At 46.7% G+C, this 18,950-nt stretch overlaps 1 protein-coding gene across 1 annotated transcript in view; it reads left to right on the top strand.

Moving 5' to 3' along the window:
- UBR3 (ubiquitin protein ligase E3 component n-recognin 3) overlaps window positions 1-18,950 on the top strand; it is a 406,648-nt gene that overhangs the window by 183,796 nt on the left and 203,902 nt on the right. The window contains exon 24 of the mRNA XM_063933505.1: window positions 17,035-17,123. Within this exon, the coding sequence (XP_063789575.1) occupies window positions 17,035-17,123 (89 nt within the window). The remainder of the gene's footprint in view (window positions 1-17,034; window positions 17,124-18,950) is intronic.

Here is an 18,950-nt window from a genome sequence, read left to right as displayed (position 1 = left end):
AAATACATTGAAAAAGACACTTCCACATAAAATAATTGAAAAATCCAGATCCACATATTGAAAAAGCCATATTCACATAATACACTTCAGCTCCTCCATGTGTCACTCCAGCCAGCTTCCCCAGATGTCAGTGCCAGATGTCAGTGTCACTCCAGCCAGCACCCTCCTGTGTCACTCCAGTCAGCTCCCCATGTGTCACTCCTGCCAGGATTCTCCTTTGTCACTCCAGCCAGCTCCCCATTGTGTCACTCTTTCCTGCACCCTCCTGTGTCACTCCATCCAGCACCCTCCCATATCACTTTAGCCCAGTATCTGGCTCCCTCAGTTTTCAGTTGCTGTAGTGCTGCTGTGTGTCTGGTTGGAGTGCACCAGTTTCCAGGATCTGTTGTGGTCAGGTAACTGAGTGTCGGGAGCCACATTTGTATAAAGAAAGAGCCGCATGCGGCTCAAGAGCCACAAGTTGGCCACGGCTGTCTTAGGGCATTATAGAATAGATTTTTACACTTAAGTACAACTTAGCCACCTATCAATTAGTTAAGGATGTCTCCAATTTGTCCAAGTCAGCCCATCACATGGTGCAACATTTTTCACCCCTGCAAATGCTGCTATTTTTAATCTGCAAATCCAAACGTCTACTCCTAAAATAAGTGCCAGTGACTGTGTTTGATGTCATCAATAGCACTTAAAACTTTTGTGTCATTGTATATTGACAGCAGTTTTGTTTGCTGCATTGATGCAACACGTCACTCCACTATTTCCTTAATTTGTGTTTAACCCAACAGATGGCTGCTAACCTTGGACATACTGTAGGCTGTGACTGCGCTGTAATTACCATTACCTATGTCAGGTGAGGCAACCTGTGGCACTCCAGCTGCTGTGGAACTACGCATGATAGCATTCCCTAACAGCTAAGCTGTAGCAGGACATGCTGGGATGTGTAGTTCCACAGCAGCTGGCGCAACACTTTTTGCCTTTCCCTAATATCTGTGATGTATAGCTAACTTAACGAACAAATCTAAGCATGCACACTGCAGTTTTATACTGCTGTATACAGCCACCATACCATCCAACATGTTAAAGGTTGTTCATAAGAAAATGTATGGCATGGTCTCATTTGTTCCTATTTTCCATTTCTGTTAGTAATGCAGGGACTGTTGCAAGACTTGCCTCTAGTTATTCTGACCCCCCCACCCCCCACCCCTTTATTCTATCGCCATTAGACCTGTTTGCTAGAGCTGTGGCACATTCATAAATAGCTATAGCTGTTGACAGCTATGAATGAAGATGAATCTAATTTTCCATTGTCATGCGGCTCACACAATGCCGCCTTCATTTGTTTCCTGCCTTTTTAAGTCGCGTTCTCTGGTAATGAAGATCGAACAGCCTATAAGGTTCGATGATGACCCATTTGTGGCTGCTTCAACCTGCAGACAAAGACAAAAGGTGGCATTACCACTGTGATGCGCTGTCACCATAGAAACAGAGATCGAGCGCTCGAGGAAAGAAGCTTGCAATATTATTCAGCCTTGGTGTCTCATCCCCGTGAGCCATCATGGAAAATTACTGAGCTGCACTGAATCTGTCACAGTTTGTTTATGTCCTCTTATTAAGGATCTCTATTTACAGTCAGACCTGCTTAAGTTGAAGCATGGTGTAGATAGAGAGAAATGCATGCATTAACCAAGTGCCCATGCCTCGCAAGCTTTATACAGGAGCAGTATACAATTGCTGCACATTTTTCATTTAAATTCCAAGCAGTCAGACCTGCAGGGTTTGGAGGACTGGGGGGAAGGGGGGGATTCTCATCTTTCCAAGTCTTCAGAAATAATTATTATGTTGGGTGCACAATGATCCTATTCAGAAGCATATATTGGTTTGCAAGCAGTATAACTCGTGATGGCCACAGGCTTGCTTTAATGACAGAATACAGACAGAGGAGGGGCTATTCTGTGTGTTTCTGTATAGCTAGACAGACAGATGTAGATGGCTAAAAACAATTTGGTAAAAGATTTCTAGTTGACATTTGATTGTAATACCCCTTTCAGACCGCCAACTTCTAACACGGGTTATTGCACGTGGACTGTGTGGTCTGAAAGGGCCCAGGGGGAAATATCTTGGGTCGACACGGTATTTCTACCCTGGTAGCGATCAGGCTTGAATACTGTTTCGACCCTGGTCGCTGTACGGTGTGAACTGGTTGCCGAGTCTATGCGACCCGTTTCCCGTTCACACTGAATGGACGGGCGGCGTTTGGAGATCATCTGATCTCCAAGCACCGTCACGGGCTGGAGACGCTAGTGTAAAGGGGCCTGAGGCGGGTCGCACCTGGGAAGCACCCGTGTACGGCTCCCGAGTGTGACCCGTCAATAGCGGTGTGAAAGGGGTATTCGTGATTGATCCAGTTATGAGTGCTGTTGACAGCTGTGGTCTGACCTATTCCTGTACACGCCTTGCCAGTGATTTTCTCTCACTCCTTGGTACCTACATTGCAGTTTAGATGATATCTGCATCCTGTCCCTTTACATAATGTTTTCACAAATGTAGAATGTTGGTAAAATCTTGTGAAAGCAGTGCTGATAGGTGGTGCCCAGGAGTCCTCATATCTGTTAATGGGTGGTTCAGAAAGTGTTCAAGAATACCCTCTTCATTCAGCACTTGTACGCAGTAAGATGTGCGGATGCATCCCCATACATCTAGCCTCAATACGCCACACAGCATGAGATGCCTGGGGGGAGTGAGCTGCCAGTTCCCGTGCAAGCACCAGGTGGACCAACAAATGCTTCTCAGTTGCTTGCAATGTCACTAGAACACACCAGGAGACTGAGCTGATTAATTTGATATGTGACACTTGTACATCTGTGTGCGACTGAGTCTGTATATCCAACCATGGAGAACCATGTATCTTGGTGTGGTAAAAAGCTGCTGCATTGTAGCACTTCGTATACACAGTCAGAGACTCTGGTATATATACTATAGCAGTACATGTAGTGCTGCTATAATTCTTCCTGCTTCACCTCTTACCAAGCAATACAGACGAGATGTATTAACACCTTGGCTGTCGTTGTGGGGGAGTGAAAACTCCCCACTCCAGCGATCTCTCCCGCAGCACATCACAAGATCGCTCATTCGCAGCAAGACCCCAGCAGCTGCTGCAGGGACGCACACATACCGGCAGGTAACATCAGCCAATATGAGGAAAATGGTGCAATATTATAGAGACAGCAAAATCGTTAATGTTTTGTTTTGCATTAATGATTTCATGAAAGAAAAATGGAAACATATATTAGAAACCTTTATCAACCATGTTTTAATGCTGTCTAACATTAATAATGTTTTTGGGCTTTGATTTATTTTACATATTTCAATAAAACCATTTTTTTCAGCTTATTCCTATTACGTCTGAAAATACGTTGATAGACTAAACATTAATACATACAAAGTGGGGTACGGTCTTTAGGTCGACCACTATTGGTCGACAGTAAGTAGGTCGACATAGTTTCTAGGTCGACAGGGAATCTAGGTCGACATGAGTTTTTCACATCTTTTTTATTTTTTGAACTTTTTCATACTTTACGATCCACGTGGACTATAATTGGGAACGGTAACCTGTGCCAAGCGCAGTGGTAGCGGAACAAGGCACCTTGCCCTCGCTCGCCATGCGAGGGGACACGGTGCACTAATTGGGGTTCCCGGTCACTGTACGGAGAAAACGACACCAAAATAAGTAAAAAAACTCATGTCGACCTTTTCTCATGCGACCTAGTACCTGTAGATCTAGAAACCATGTCGACCTACTTACTGTCGACCAATAGTGGTCAACCTAGACACTGTCGACCTAAGTCTTATCTACCTAACATACCACACCCATACAAAGTACACTCAGGGATAGATGAAAGTGAAAATAAGAAAACAAACATTAGTCCTACTTATTATAATTAAATAATTCTGAATAGTAATACAAAATAGAAAATGCAAGAGCACTTTTCAGAGAAACACACACATACACACAAAAGAAGTTAAGCATTAGCACTGGGCATGTCACTGGCATTAAACATTTTGAATAAAAACACTATTTTTTTAGTATAATAGGCTTTTTATGGCGCCATGCTAGTAGTCACAGCATATATTTTTAAAGAGTGTTTAAAACCCCCCCAAAAACAAACATATTGGGCCGGATGTAATGGCTTGCGAGATGGCCAGAGCTCTGAGACTCTGGTCGAACTCGTACTTTTTTTTTTTTTTAAAGCCGCAAACGTTTACAAGGCAAAACTGTTTTGCCTTGTAAACGTTTGCTACTATACAAAAACATACGACTTCGTCCGAAGTCTCGAAGCTCCGGCCGTCTCTCAAGCCATTACATCTGGGCCTTGTTTAAACTACCCAACCCTGGTTTATTAGTGTTCACATTTGGTCTCTTGTCAGATACAGTGTTGTAGCCCACTTTTCTCATACGTCCTAGAGAATGCTGGGGACACCATTAGAACCATGGGGTATAGACAGGATCCGCAGGAGACATAGGCACTTTAAGACTTTCAAAAGGGATGTGCACTGGCTCCTCCCTCTGTGCCCCTCCTCCAGACTCCAGTTTTAGAATTGTGCCCAGTGAGACTGGACGCACTAAAGGGGAGCTCTACTGAATTTCTCTGAAAAATATTTATTGTTAGGTTTTTTATGTTCAGGGAGGCTGCTGGCAACAGTCTCCCTGCTTCGTGGGACTTAGGGGAGAGAAGTATGACCAACTTCCAGTGAGTTTAATGGCTCTGCTTCTGGCTACAGGACACCATTAGCTCCTGAGGGTGCTGATCACTGGGTACGCCTAGATGCTCACTCCCGCAGCCGGCCGTCACCCCCTTACAGAGCCAGAAGTCAGAAGACAGGTGAGTAGACAGAAGAAAAGATGACTTCAGTGACTGCATTTTCTGAGGTACCGTGCAGCGAACAGACGCTGCGCGCCAGGCTCCCACATACACACAGCACTACAGGGCGGGGCGGGGGGGGGGGGGGGCACGGGGGAGGGGCACGGGGGAGGGGGGGGGGCACGGGGGAGGGGGGGGGGGCGGGCGGGCGCCCTGGGCAGCTTAAAATCCTCAGCGGACACTGGCAAAAGGGGACATTAGTGCCAAGGCACTGTCCTAACCCCCGCCAGTGTAATCATATTGGAAAAGGATGACAGAAGCGCGCCATTAAGGGGGCGGAGCTTCATCCTCACAGCTCACTCTGCGCCATTTTCCCTCCACAGGCTGCAGAGACGCTGGTCCTTCCTTCACACTGACAAGTATCAGGGTGCAAAACGGGGGGGGCGGGGGGTACCCTGGCTAATTTGGTGCAATATACTTTATATTAAAAGCGCTGCAGGTCTGGGGCATTTATTAGGCGCTTCAGAACCGCTGATTGAGCGCTGGGGTGTGAGCTGGCAAATTCCCTCTGTGTCTCTCTGACAGGCTTACCTGTGGGTCTGTCCCCTATAAGCCAGTGTGTCTGTGGGTATTTATTACACCTGTGTCGAAATGTCTGAGGCTGAGTGCTCTTCACAGGAGGAGGCTGTATTAGAGACACAAAAGGCGGTGGGGGTGACCATGTCGGCACCGCCGACTCCTGATTGGGTAAATGTGTTGAATGCTTTGAATACTAATGTGGCTCGTATTAGTAAGCGATTAGACAAGTCTGAGTCTCAGACCCAGGCATGGAAGAAATCTGTGGAGGATATGTTATTACAAGTCCAGGTCCCCTCGGGGTCACAGAAATGTACGTTTGCCCAGTTAGCAGACACTGATACCGACACGGACACTGATTCCAGTGTCGACTATAGCGATTCCAGATTAGATCCAAAATTGGCAAAGAGCATTCAGTACATGATTGTGGCGGTTAAAGAGGTATTGCATATCACTGAGGACCCTGCTGTTCCAGATGAAAGGGTCTGTATGTATAAGGAGAAGAAACCTGAGATAACGTTTCCTCTCTCTCATGAACTGAACACTCTATTTGAAAAAGTCTGGGAAAGCCCTGACAGAAGGTTTCAGATTCCCAAAAGAATTTTGGTGGCTTATCCGTTTCCCTCTGGGGATAGGGAAAAGTGGGAGTCACCCCCCATTGTAGACAAGGCCCTATCGCGGTTGTCTAAAATGGTGGCTCTCCCGTCACCTGGCACGGCAGCCCTTAAGGACCCTGCGGATCGTAAGCAGGAATCTACGTTAAAATCCATTTATACGACCACAGGTACACTACTCAGACCGGTCATTGCCTCTGCGTGGATGAGTAGTGCTATTGAAAAATGGGCAGATAACTTGTCATCTGATATAGATACCCTAGATAGGAATAGCATCCTCTTGATGCTGGGTTATATCAAGGACGCTGCAGCTTACCTAAAGGAAACTGCGAGGGATATTGGTCTTTTGGGATCAAAGGCCAATGCCATGGCAGTCTCAGCAAGGAGAGCATTGTGGATTCATCAATGGAATGCTGATGCTGACTCTAAGAAAAATATGGAATCCCTGCCATATAAAGGTGGTGTCTTGTTTGGTGACGGCCTCACTGATTTGGTATCTACGGCTACCGCGGGTAGGTCATCATTTTTGCCTTACGTGGCTTTGCAACAAAAGAAAACACACCACTATCAAATGCAGTCCTTTCAGCTAAATAAATACAAGAAAGGGCGAGGTTCTTCCTTCCTTGCTACTAGAGGAAGGGGAAGAGGTAAAAGATCACCAGCCGTGGTGGGTTCCCAGGAGCAGAAGTCCTCCCTGACGCATGACGCCGGGGCTGCTCTGCGGGAGTCCGCACCTGTGGGGGCACGTCTCAAACGCTTCGGTCAGTTCTGGGTTCGTTCGGACCTGGACCCTTGGGTTTTACAAATAGTATCCCAAGGGTACAAACTGGAGTTTCAAGACGTTCCCCCTCGCCGATTTTTCAAATCTGCCTTACCAGCTTCTCTTCCGGACAGGGAGGTAGTATGCGACGCAATACAAAAGTTGTGTGTAAATCAGGTCATTGTCATGGTTCCCCCGTCACAACAGGGAGAAGGCTTTTATTCAAGCCTGTTCGTGGTCTCAAAGCCGGACGGCACGGTCAGACCGATCCTAAACCTGAAATCCCTCAATTTGTACCTAAAAAAATTCAAATTCAAGATGGAGTCTCTCCGAGCAGTGATCTCCAGTCTGGAAGAAGGGGATTTTATGGTGTCGGTGGACATAAAGGATGCCTACTTACATGTTCCCATTTATCCTCCACATCAGGCTTACCTGAGGTTTGCAATTTAGGACTGTCATTACCAATTTCAGACGTTGCCATTTGGTCTGTCCACGACTCCGAGGATTTTCACCAAACTGATGGCGGAGGTGATGGTTCTCCTCGCAAGCAAGGAGTCACGATTATCCCATACTTGGACGATCTCCTGATAAAGGCGAGATCCAGGGACCAGTTGGTGAGAAACATTGCACTGTCCCTGACAGTTCTTCAACAACATGGTTGGCTCCTAACCTTGCCAAAATCACAGTTGATTCCGGTGACGCGTTGTCGTTTTTAGGAATGATACTGGACACAGAACTACAGAGAGTTTTTCTTCCAATGGAAAAGGTTCAGGAACTTCAGACTCTGGTCAAGCAAATTCTGAAACCAGCAAGAGTGTCAATCCATCAATGCACTCGGTTGCTGGGGAAGATGGTTGCGGCCTACGAAGCCATTCAGTTTGGCAGATTCCATGCAAGAGTGTTTCAGTGGGACCTGTTGGACAAGTGGTCCGGATCCCACCTGCACATGCACCGGAGGATAATCCTGTCTGCCAGGACCAGAATATCACTCCTATGGTTGCTACACAGTTCTCACCTCCTAGAGGGGCGAAGGTTCGGGATCCAGGACTGGATCCTAGTAACCACGGATGCAAGTCTTTGAGGATGGGGAGCAGTCACGCCGGGGAAAACTTCCAAGGAAGATGGTCAAGCCAGGAAACTTGTCTCCACATAAACGTTCTGGAGTTAAGGGCCATTTACAACGGCCTTGTGCAGGCGGAACATCTTCTTCGCAATCTGCCCGTACTAATCCAGTCGGACAATGTTACAGCAGTAGCGTACATAATCCGCCAGGACTGAACTAAAAGCAGAGCGGCAATGGCAGTAGTCACAAAGGTTCTCCGCTGGGCGGAAAAGCATACAAGCGCACTGTCTGCGATCTTCATTCCAGGAGTGGACAACTGGGAAGCAGATTTTCTCAGCAGACACGATCTCCATCCAGGAGAGTGGAGCCTCCATCAGGAGGTATTCACAGAAGTGACAAGTCATTGGGGAATTCCTGAAATAGACATGATGGCGTCTCGTATCAACAAGAAGCTTCAGAGATATTGTTCCAGGTCGAGGGACCCTCAAGCAATGGCAGTGGATGCAATGGTGACACCATGGGTGTTTCCGTCGGTGTATGTATTCCCTCCACTGCCTCTCATTCCAAAAGTTCTAAAGATCATAAGAAGAACAAAGGTTCAAGCGATCCTTATTGTCCCGGACTGGCCAAGGAGGGCTTGGTATCCAGATCTTCAGGAATTACTCATAGGAGATCCCTGGCCTCTTCCTCTACGCGAGGACCTGTTACAGCAGGGGCCGTGCATATACCAAGACTTACCGTGGCTGCGTTTGACGGCATGGCGGTTGAACGCCAAATCCTAGCCAGAAAAGGTATTCCCAGTGAAGTCATTCCCACACTTCTTCAGGCCAGGAAAGGAGTAACGTCTAGACATTACCACCGCATTTGGAGAAAATATGTGTCTTGGTGTGAATCCAAGAAGGCTCCTGCGGAAGAGTTTCAGCTAGGACGTTTTCTCCATTTTCTACAAGCAGGTTTGGAGGCGGGCCTAAAGTTGGGCTCAATTAAGGTGCAGATTTCAGCCTTATCGGTTTTCTTTCAAAAACAATTGGCCTCTCTTCCAGAAGTTCAGACCTTTGTGAAAGGTGTGTTGCACATCCAGCCTCCATTTGTGCCCCCAGTGGCACCATGGGATCTTAACGTGGTGTTGCAGTCCCTTCAATCACATTGGTTCGAACCTTTACAGAAGGTGGAGTTGAAGTTCCTCACTTGGAAAGTGGTCATCCTGTTGGCTTTGGCATCCGCAAGGCGGGTGTCTGAGTTAGCGGCCTTGTCTCACAAGAGTCCTTATTTAATCTTTCATGAGGATAGAGCAGAGTTGAGGACTCGTCAGCATTTTCTGCCGAAAGTGCTTTCTTCTTTCCACATGAACCAACCTATTGTGGTGCCAGTGGCTACTGACGCTTTAGTTGAGTCAAAGTCTGGATGTGGTCAGAGCTCTGAAAATCTATGTCGCCAGAACGGCTCAGGTTAGGAAAACTGAGGCTCTGTTTGTCCTGCATGCTCCCATCAAGATTGGGTGTCCTGCTTCCAAACAGACCATTGCACGCTGGATATGTAACACGATTCAGCATGCTCATTTCACGGCTGGATTGCTGTTGCCGAAATCGGTGAAGGCCCATTCTACTAGAAAGGTGGGCTCGTCCTGGGCGGCTGCCCGGGGGGTCTCGGCATTGCAACTTTTCCGAGCTGCTACTTGGTCGGGTTCAAACACTTTTGCGAAGTTTTACAAGTTTGATACCCTGGACGATGACGACCTCAAGTTTGGTCAATCGGTGCTGCAGAGTAATCCGCACTCTCCCGCCCGTTCTAGAGCTTTGGTATAACCCCATGGTTCTAATGGTGTCCCCAGCATCCTCTAGGACGTATGAGAAAATAGGGTTTTAATACCTACCGGTAAATCCTTTTCTCTAAGTCCATAGAGGATGCTGGGCGCCCGTCCCAGTGCGTACTGTTTCTGCAGTTATTAAATTGTGTTACACGCATGTTGTGTTAAGTTGTTGTCAGCCTGTTGCTGAAATCGTTCATGCCGTTGGCTTGTATTCTGTTGAATGCCACGTTGTGCGGTATGCTTGAGGTGTGTGCTGGTATGAATATCACCTTAGTTTAACAATAAATCCTTTCCTCGAAATATGTCCGTACTCCTGGGCACAGTTCCTATAACTGGAGTCTGGAGGAGGGGCATAGAGAGAGGAGCCAGTTCACACCCCTTTTGAAAGTCTTAAAGTGCCCATGTCTCCTGCGGATCCCGTCTATACCCCATGGTTCTAATGGTGTCCCCAGCATCCTCTACGGCAGGGCTGGCCAAACCGGTCCTCGAGATCTACCAACAGTTCACATTTTCCAGACTACCTAGGTGGTGCACAGGTGTAGTCATTACTAATTAAGATGTGCTGCATTCATTCCTAACTGACAATTCTACAGATCTCCAGGAGGCCTGGAAAACATGCACTGTTGGTAGATCTCGAGGACATGTTTGGCCAGCCCTGCTCTACGGACTTAGAGAAAAGGATTTACCGGTAGGTATTAAAATCCTATTTTATATTTGTGGTGCTTGTAAATTCAGAGCTCCCCCTTAAAATTGAGCACAGCTGTTTACATATAAACTGGGGACGTTTACTTGGAATACTTAAAATGTCTTCCAAAAATAAGGCACCCAGAAAGTGGAGTACTGCTCTGCTGCGCAAATGCAATAGATGCGCTGAAGCGCTGTCTCTTCAGTTGCCCGACCATGATGGCCTATGCGTCAGGTGTCAAAGTATGTTCCTTTGGCCACTGTTTCCTCTCAGGAACCGGCATGGGCGTTCTCAAGCGAGGTAATGTAACAGCTAGTGAGCCATCTTGCAAATCCCAGGCTTTCTCCCCCTGCTGCTGTAAGTACAGGTATGAGTCAGTCGACTATTATTTTGTCTGCTCATGGAAACGCATAGTCCACTGCCATAGATCCTCCATGGGTTCAGTCCTTCTCACAGATTGTTCAGCGGTTAGCGCAGGTGTCTGCTTGGAAAAGCCATCTAAGCACAGAAACACCAGATGGAACGGTTCCACACCTCGCTCTGTTGCGACTCCGACTCGGTTTCGTAGACTGCGAGGACAACGTCTCGATCTCTTCAGATGTGGAAACCTCCTCTGTGCGGAAGAGTTCCAACCACAGGTAGATGTTGAAGCCCTAATTAGGGCAGTTAGATCCGTGCTTTTAGTTAAGTCTATTACCCTTCCTATGCCGAACACTGCCTCCCTTAAGGATCCACCGGTTAGGAAGATGGAAAATTTTCTGAAGATTATTTTTTCTAATGCAGGTGTGGTAATTCGCCCATCCCTTGCGTCTGTGTGGGTCGCTAGGACCATAGGCCTTTGGGTGGATTCCCTAGAGCAGTGGTTCTCAAACTCGGTCCTCAGGACCCCACACAGTGCATGTTTTGCAGGTAACCCAGCAAGTGCACAGGTGTATTCATTATTCACTGACACATTTTAAAAGGTCCACAGGTGGAGCAAATGATTTCACTTGTGATTCTGTGAGGAGACCTGCAAAACATGCACTGTGTGGGGTCCTGAGGACCGAGTTTGAGAACCTGTGCCCTAGAGGATGGCCTTAGCTCTGGGTCTCACAGGTCTGACTTACTGTCTTTCGTCGACAATATCTGAGAGGCGAGCACTTACCTGGGCGAGGCCGCCATTGACTCTGGCATCCTCATTTCTAAAGTTTCGGCATCAGCAGTCGCTGCCAGACGAGCTCTCTGGCTTCATACCTGGAGTGCCAATGCAGATTCCAAGAAGACTTTTGCATGCTCCCCTTTTCCAACAAAGTGCTGTTTGGTCCAGAATTGGACAATATTGTGGCTACATTGGCAGCTTCCAAGACTGCCATTCTACCTTCTGCAGCAGCCCCTAGGCCGTGAGCATCTACTTTTCGTTCTTTTCGCCCGCAGGGTAAGGCCAAGGGGCAATCGTCCAAGGGTAAATAGGCCTGTTCTGCCTAACGCCCAGCTACCACCCCGCCCGGAATGCTGCTCGGGAGTGCATGTAGCATTAGCATGCCTCAGACTGGGAAGGGCGGTAAGCCCTAGCACGCCTGAAAGGGTGGCCCCCGAGTCAAGTCACAAGGGGTGGACCTCAAAACTGGCTTCCCAGATGCATTTGGTTTCCTGACAAAATAAAAACAAAAAACTGACCTTGGCGGGTGGAGCTTATACAAACTGGGTGTAACCTCAGCTGGATATTGAAAACAAAACATGAAAACAATTAAATACTAATAACTAAAAGTATATTCTCCCTGCTCTAGTTATGACCCTTTTGTGGAGTGATGAGGTTAATTAGGCCACTTACTTATATGTACTCATTAGGAGTGCACTTTTCCAGGTTGAAGAAATTGTTTATCATGGACTTTTGTTTGCTAAATTAATGTTAAATTAGTCCAGTGAATAGTCAATTGACTCTAAGGGGGTATATTCAATTAAAGTCGGATCCATTCCGACATGTATTTGTCGGAATGGATCCGACAACCCCTATTCAATCCCATCTAAAATTCGACTTTTTCAAGTCGAATTTAGATGGGACCCAGAGGAGGAGAGGGGGGGCGAGCCGCGGTGGGACAGCCGGCAGCAGCCAGAGGAGAACAGCGCTACGGAGTAGCGCTGCAGCAGCATGTCACTCACCCTCCCGACCTCACGGCAGCTTCCCTGGAGCCAGGGTGGAAACTGCCGTCAGGTCATGCGGGGGAGTTACATCCAGCTGCAGCGCTACTGTAGCGCTGATCTCCCTTTATGCCCGCCGGCTGTCCCCCCGTCTCCCTGCGGCTTCTCCTCCCCCCCCCCCCCCCCCCCCTCGCCTCCTCTGGGTCCATCTCATTACGACATCATTTTGATGTCGGATTGAGATGGTCAAAAACGGGTCCAAAACCTGTCGGATTTGGCCCCGTTTTCGACAGTAACACGTGGATCGGCAGCTATTCCGCCGATCCACGTGCTTTTCGACAAGTCGAATGCCTCGACAAGGCCAAAACCTGTCGGATTTGGCCCCGTTTTCGACATTAACACGTGGATCGGCAGCTATTCCGCCGATCCATGTGCTTTTCGACAAATCGAATAGCTTTGAATAGGTTGAATCAGGATTCGACCTTAAAAAGTCGAAAACTGCCGTCTTTTCGTCAGACTGTTGAGAAATTACACATCCCCACATGCCCTGACACAGCTTTAGCATTCTCTGACAGCAAAACTGTGTCAGGGCATGCTGGAATATGTAGTTTCCCAACAGCTGGAGGGCCGCACTTTGGACATGCCTGCCCTAGTGTCACTTTTCATGTGCCAAAAGTAGAGCCGCTCATCTCTAGCCAAAAGTACAGGGGCGGCTCATGCTGATTTATGCATGGGCTCTGCAACCTGAGGGCACAGTTCTGCGCCATTAGTATGCCAATATCTTTTATCATGGATGGAAGGAAGGAGGAAAGGGAAGGAAGGAGGAAAGGAAAAGGAATACAGACTGTACCCTAACATTGCTGGAAGCTTGGACTGTTCACATGCATTGCAGATTAGCCAGAGAGATACAAAATACCTTTCCTACTCCCCACACAGGTCACCTAGACAGTGCCAGCGCCTATACTATATACTTCCTGAACTGTAATCGCTAATCTATTATACACCAATGTCTATGAGAATTATGCTTACTGCTGTGGCTGATTTCTGCTTCTGTGTCTGTGTGTAGCTACAGTGCATGAGAGTGTTTACAGATCTCAGCAATCTTCCACCAATAATCTGCCTATTGGTCCCTGCACACTCCCCTGACTCCTCCCTTTCTACCTGTAATCTGTGGGCAGTGATTGCTCCTCTGACTCTGCTCACTGTGGAGATACTGTATGCAGCAGCCATGGATGCAGTGGTGAGGTGAGCTGGCACTGTCAGGGCTGGAAGAAGAGCTGCATGGGCCTGGGGCTGAAAATGTTTCACTGGCCTATACTAAGAAGGGGAGGAGCTCTGACCAGTGCTGTGTGGGTGTGGTCAGTGAATTGTGGGTGTGTACATCCCTACACTGTCACCCACTCACAAAATACATAAAAATAGAAAAATTGCAGATTTTTGTGAGAAAACTAGAAGTACTCATGGTTTATGGCCAATTGTGTGGCCTGCCAGGCGGCTTGTTATCATCATACTGTAATGATGATGATGGACCTATTTTTATGTGGAGATGTGGAGCTAGGTTTACCGCCTCATCCCTTTAATTCTGGACACATTTAATTACACAGGTTCTGTGGCTGGCTGACTTCAAGACTCCATTTCACCTGGTTTTAATCAGCCCCAGAACCTGTGTAATTAATGTGTGTCCAGAATTAAAGGGATGAGGCGGTAACCCTATGTGGAGCTGTAGCTCCTCTGCCTCATTGTTAATCTGATCCTGACTAAGGGTGCATACACACGGTGAGATTCGGACTTATCCGATTCTCACCGTGCGACAGGGGGCCGGGTCGGCACTTAGCCAGTATCGCAAGCACATAATGAGTGTGCTTGCGATGCTGGCTATGTGCGATGTCAATCCTGACTATCTCTTCTATAGAGATAGCCAGGATTGACTTGCCTGCACAGCCTATTTTTTCTGCCGATGCCGACCGCGCGGGGCCGCGCAAGGGCATCGGATCGGGATCGCAAGGTGACTGTCACCTTGCGATCTGCACTATCTTTTCTTCCGATTCTGACTATATAGTCAGAATCGGAAGAAAATATCTTACCGTGTGTACACACCTTAAGCCTTACATGACTAAAGAGGAGCACAAAATAACATCCTGCCACATAGCAATTTCAGGTCAATTACTTTACATTGCAAGAGAAAACCTTTTACTCCCAGAAATTTCCTGGCAAAATTAAATGTCCCCCTTCTTTTGGGTTGTTGCTCTATTCTCCCCTTCCCCTGTAATTCTTTCCTACCTCATTTTACCGCGAATACAATCAGAGGGTAGAGAAGGGGTTAGTTATCCTTGGCTGGTACATTGGCTGAGCGCTCTGATAATGTGGAAAAGGTCCTTTCCACGAAGGGAAACTAGACGCTACCATAAATTGACTTGGGCAGTCAGCATTGTGTCAGATACCCGGGCATCCCCCTCTCTGCTTGCAACTTAAATAGGATTTGTAAGTAGGAAAGTGGGGGGAACAGTAAAGGAGGGAATGGCAGGAGTGAGGCTGGTGAAGAATGAAATTGAATGGTTAGAAATCAATAAATGGGGTGACTGCTAAAGGAAATACAATTTACACACGAGGGTTAAGGATGCTTTTGGTGGTAAATAAATAACTGGGTATGGGGGTATGCATGTTAGTATGTAGGTTTATGTTGAGGCTAATTTTAGATGTCTGCTAATGGAAGTAATTGTTGCATTTCTGACAGCTGACTGCTATGTACAGTGAGAGAGCATGTGTACTCAATGGGAAAATTAGAAGCTTACATTTTTAAGGCCCAGTGACTAGTGTTTGGGACACCTACATGTCTCTAACATAACCCAGAAATGTATGTTCTTGCCCTGCTGAGGTTCCCTCTTTGGTACATGTCTTTTTGGTCTTGACCCACTGATCCATAGCCAATGAGGGTACAGATCCACAAACCCTGCAGCAGTCTATTTTGAAATGTCGTTTGCTTCTTGGGGTTCTATTTGGGAGGGAGGGGGGGTTGCTTTTCTGGGTACCTTTCTACTTGTTGCAATGTTCCTCCCTCTTGTAGAATAGCAGGAAGCATGTTGAGGAGAATTAATCTGTGCCCTGCTGCCCTATGGAATGTGAATACTTTTCTCTTAAGCCTGTGTGGAGCAGCGTCTTGGCTAGTAGTGGTTTTCAGTAGCTGATAATCCTTTTACGTGTTCCTTTTAAGCCAGCATCCATTGCCCTTTAAACTCTTTCAGCTACCTTTAATTCATTCTGTACTAGACAAGTGCATTAGTTGATTACATTGTTAATTTATATTGTGTTAATCACGTTTTATGTATATAACAAAGGTACAGTTTGTTTACCAGTCTTGTGCAACATAAAATTAAGTTTTATATTTGTAATATCCCTCTAAACATAGTGTAATTTACAACAAATAATAGAACATATTGCTAATTAATACACACCATTATATTAAGATTAAGTGGAAATGATACAATATTGATTTTCCTTTTTATGATTGCAAATGTTTCATTGCTGCTACAAGCTGCTACAGTACAACTGGATTATGTTAAACAGTAAAAATTGGAGTCTTTGAACCGATGTATTTATTTGATTTATTCCATGCATTTTTATACTTGTAGTGCCTTTTAATTTACTAAATATTGTACATTAGTGTACAGTAATGTATATCCCACTCCACCTTTGCTCTCCTATTGTGGGACAATGCCAGATCATAAACCATATGCCATGCAAAACCTCACCCATTTGTGATATGTATTATATATTTCTATTTTGTTTTAGGCTCTGTAGCTTAGATGTTTGTGAAATAGCTGTAGCTCCTTCAGCGATTTATATGACCAACATTTGCAAAGTAATGTCCTTTTCCTACACGCTTAATGAAAATCCATCAACAAAAGCAGAGCTAGAGCAAAGTGGAAAATCATTTTCCGAAATGAAGAACCCAGAGTATTAAATTATTTTGGTAAAGAAATGGAATCTGGTGAATCTTTAGTAAATAAAGGGACACATAAGGCTCTAATCTATACACGTGAGAGGTGGATATTGGTAAAAGTAATGCATTTTATTCAAGTGAACTGTATATGAGACGAATATAAATACAGGAATGAGATTCCTTATCCGGAGTCCTGCTATCCAGAAAGATAACATGTAAATAATTGCTAGTGCCTGGTGATCATGTCATGCATATAGACAGGCTGACCAAGTTCCCTGTACAGTCACTGTGAGAAGCACCGCTAGCCACATGCGAGGGCAGGAATGCTGGGAGCTGGAGTGATGCTTCCAGTTACTGAAAAACAATTCTTATCTGTAAAAACTACGGTCTCAAGCAGGCTGAATGATCGGTTCCATACCTGTTTATATTTTATATGATTAAAGAACACGATTTCTCATACTGCCTGGTCTGTCTGACTGTTCGGTTTACGTTTCTATATATATATATATATATATATATATGTATGTATATATATTTTATACTATAGTTAAATGCATATGTATATATCCAATTAAACTTCAGATACAGTATATGTTTTATTCTTTGTAACAGACGTCAGAAAGCCAGAGAGAGACAACAAAAGCTGCTTGCTGAGTTTGCATCAAGGCAGAAAAGCTTCATGGAAACCGCAATGGATGTTGGTGAGTTTATTTTAATTCTTTTAAAGTCTATAGGCACTCTTGTATTTGTTCCATTGGTTTTTAACAGTACAGATGCGTCTAGCCTCAATATGGCAGGCAGCGCGAGGTGAGGCGCCAGGTCCCGTGCAACTCTAACATCGGATGTCTTTTTCTCTGACGTCCTAGTGCAGGGGTGGCCAACCAGGCAGAGACAAAGAGCCAAAAAATCTTGTTAGGTACGTCAAAGAGCCGACATTGAGCCAAAGGCGCGTGTGCAAAAATGGGGTGTGGCTTTATGCCAGCTAGGACACACCCCTGTTATAAAATACATTGAAAAAGACAGATCCAGCATAAGATACGTTTTAAAGCCCGATCCAACATAAAATACATTGAAATAGTCACTTTCACATAAAATAATTGAAAAAAACAAATCCATATAAAATATATTGAAAAAGCCAGATTCACATAATACACTTCAGCTCCCCCATGTGTCACTCCAACCAGCTCCAACATATATCACTCCAACCAGCACCCTCCTACAGTATGTCACTAGTCAGCTCCCCCATTGTGTCTCTCCTGCCAGAACACTCCTGTGTCACTCCAGCCAGCCCCGACTTGTGTCACTCCAACCCACCCTCATATTTCACTGCAGTCCCCCCAACTTGTGCCCATGGGCTGGCTGGGAAGGGAGGGGGGGCAAGGTGCCATCTGACCCCTGGGCCAGTGCAATATAAGTGTTCCAGGGCCACTTGACTGCAGATTTCCTATAAAAAATGGGGCCGTTTGCTTGAGTCTGCCCCCCAGGCTAAAGGTTGCCAAGCCCGTGATTGCAGCAGCCCCTTATGTGTCCTCTATTTGCCGGTGGATGTCTCACCTATAGTATTTGGCTCCCTCAGTTTTCAGTCCCTGTAGTGTCGCTGCGTGTCTGGCTGGAGTGCAGCGGTTTCTGTATCTGTTGTGGTCACATGACTTTGAGTGTTGGGAGCCACATTTGAGTAAAGAAAGAGCCACATGTGGCTCAAGAGCCACAGGTTGGCCACCGCTGTCCTAGTGGATGCTGGGGACTCCGTAAGGACCATGGGGAATAGCGGCTCCGCAGGAGACTGGGCACAAAAGTAAAGCTTTAGAACTACCTGGTGTGCACTGGCTCCTCCCCCTATGACCCTCCTCCAAGCCTCAGTTAGATTTTTGTGCCCGAACGAGAAGGGTGCACACTAGGTGGCTCTCCTGAGCTGCTTAGTGAAAAGTTTAGTTTTAGGTTTTTTATGTTCAGTGAGACCTGCTGGCAACAGGCTCACTGCATCGAGGGACTAAGGGGAGAAGAAGCGAACTCACCTGCGTGCAGAGTGGATTGGGCTTCTTAGGCTACTGGACATTAGCTCCAGAGGGACCGATCACAGGCCCAGCCATGGATAGGTCCCAGAGCCGCGCCGCCGGCCCCCTTACAGAGCCAGAAGACAGAAGAGGTCCGGAAAATCGGCGGCAGAAGACGTCCTGTCTTCAACAAGGTAGCGCACAGCACCGCAGCTGTGCGCCAGTGCTCTCAGCACACTTCACACTCCGGTCACTGAGGGTGCAGGGCGCTGGGGGGGGGCGCCCTGAGACGCAATAAAAACACCTTGGATGGCAAAAAATGCATCACATATAGCTCCTGGGCTATATGGATGAATTTAACCCCTGCCAGAATACACAGAAAAACGGGAGATAGGCTCCGCCCCCTTCTCGGCGGCCTTATCTCCTCAGCACACTGGCGCCATTTTCCCTCACAGCTCCGTTGGAGGGAAGCTCCCTGGCTCTCCCCTGCAGTCACTACACTACAGAAAGGGTTAAAAAAGAGAGGGGGGCACT

Source organism: Pseudophryne corroboree, chromosome 7 (genome assembly GCF_028390025.1).
Source record: "Pseudophryne corroboree isolate aPseCor3 chromosome 7, aPseCor3.hap2, whole genome shotgun sequence".
Taxonomy (NCBI): Eukaryota; Metazoa; Chordata; class Amphibia; order Anura; family Myobatrachidae; genus Pseudophryne; species Pseudophryne corroboree.
The sequence above is the reverse complement of the archived record's forward strand: the minus strand, read 5'-3'. Positions and strand labels throughout refer to the sequence as shown.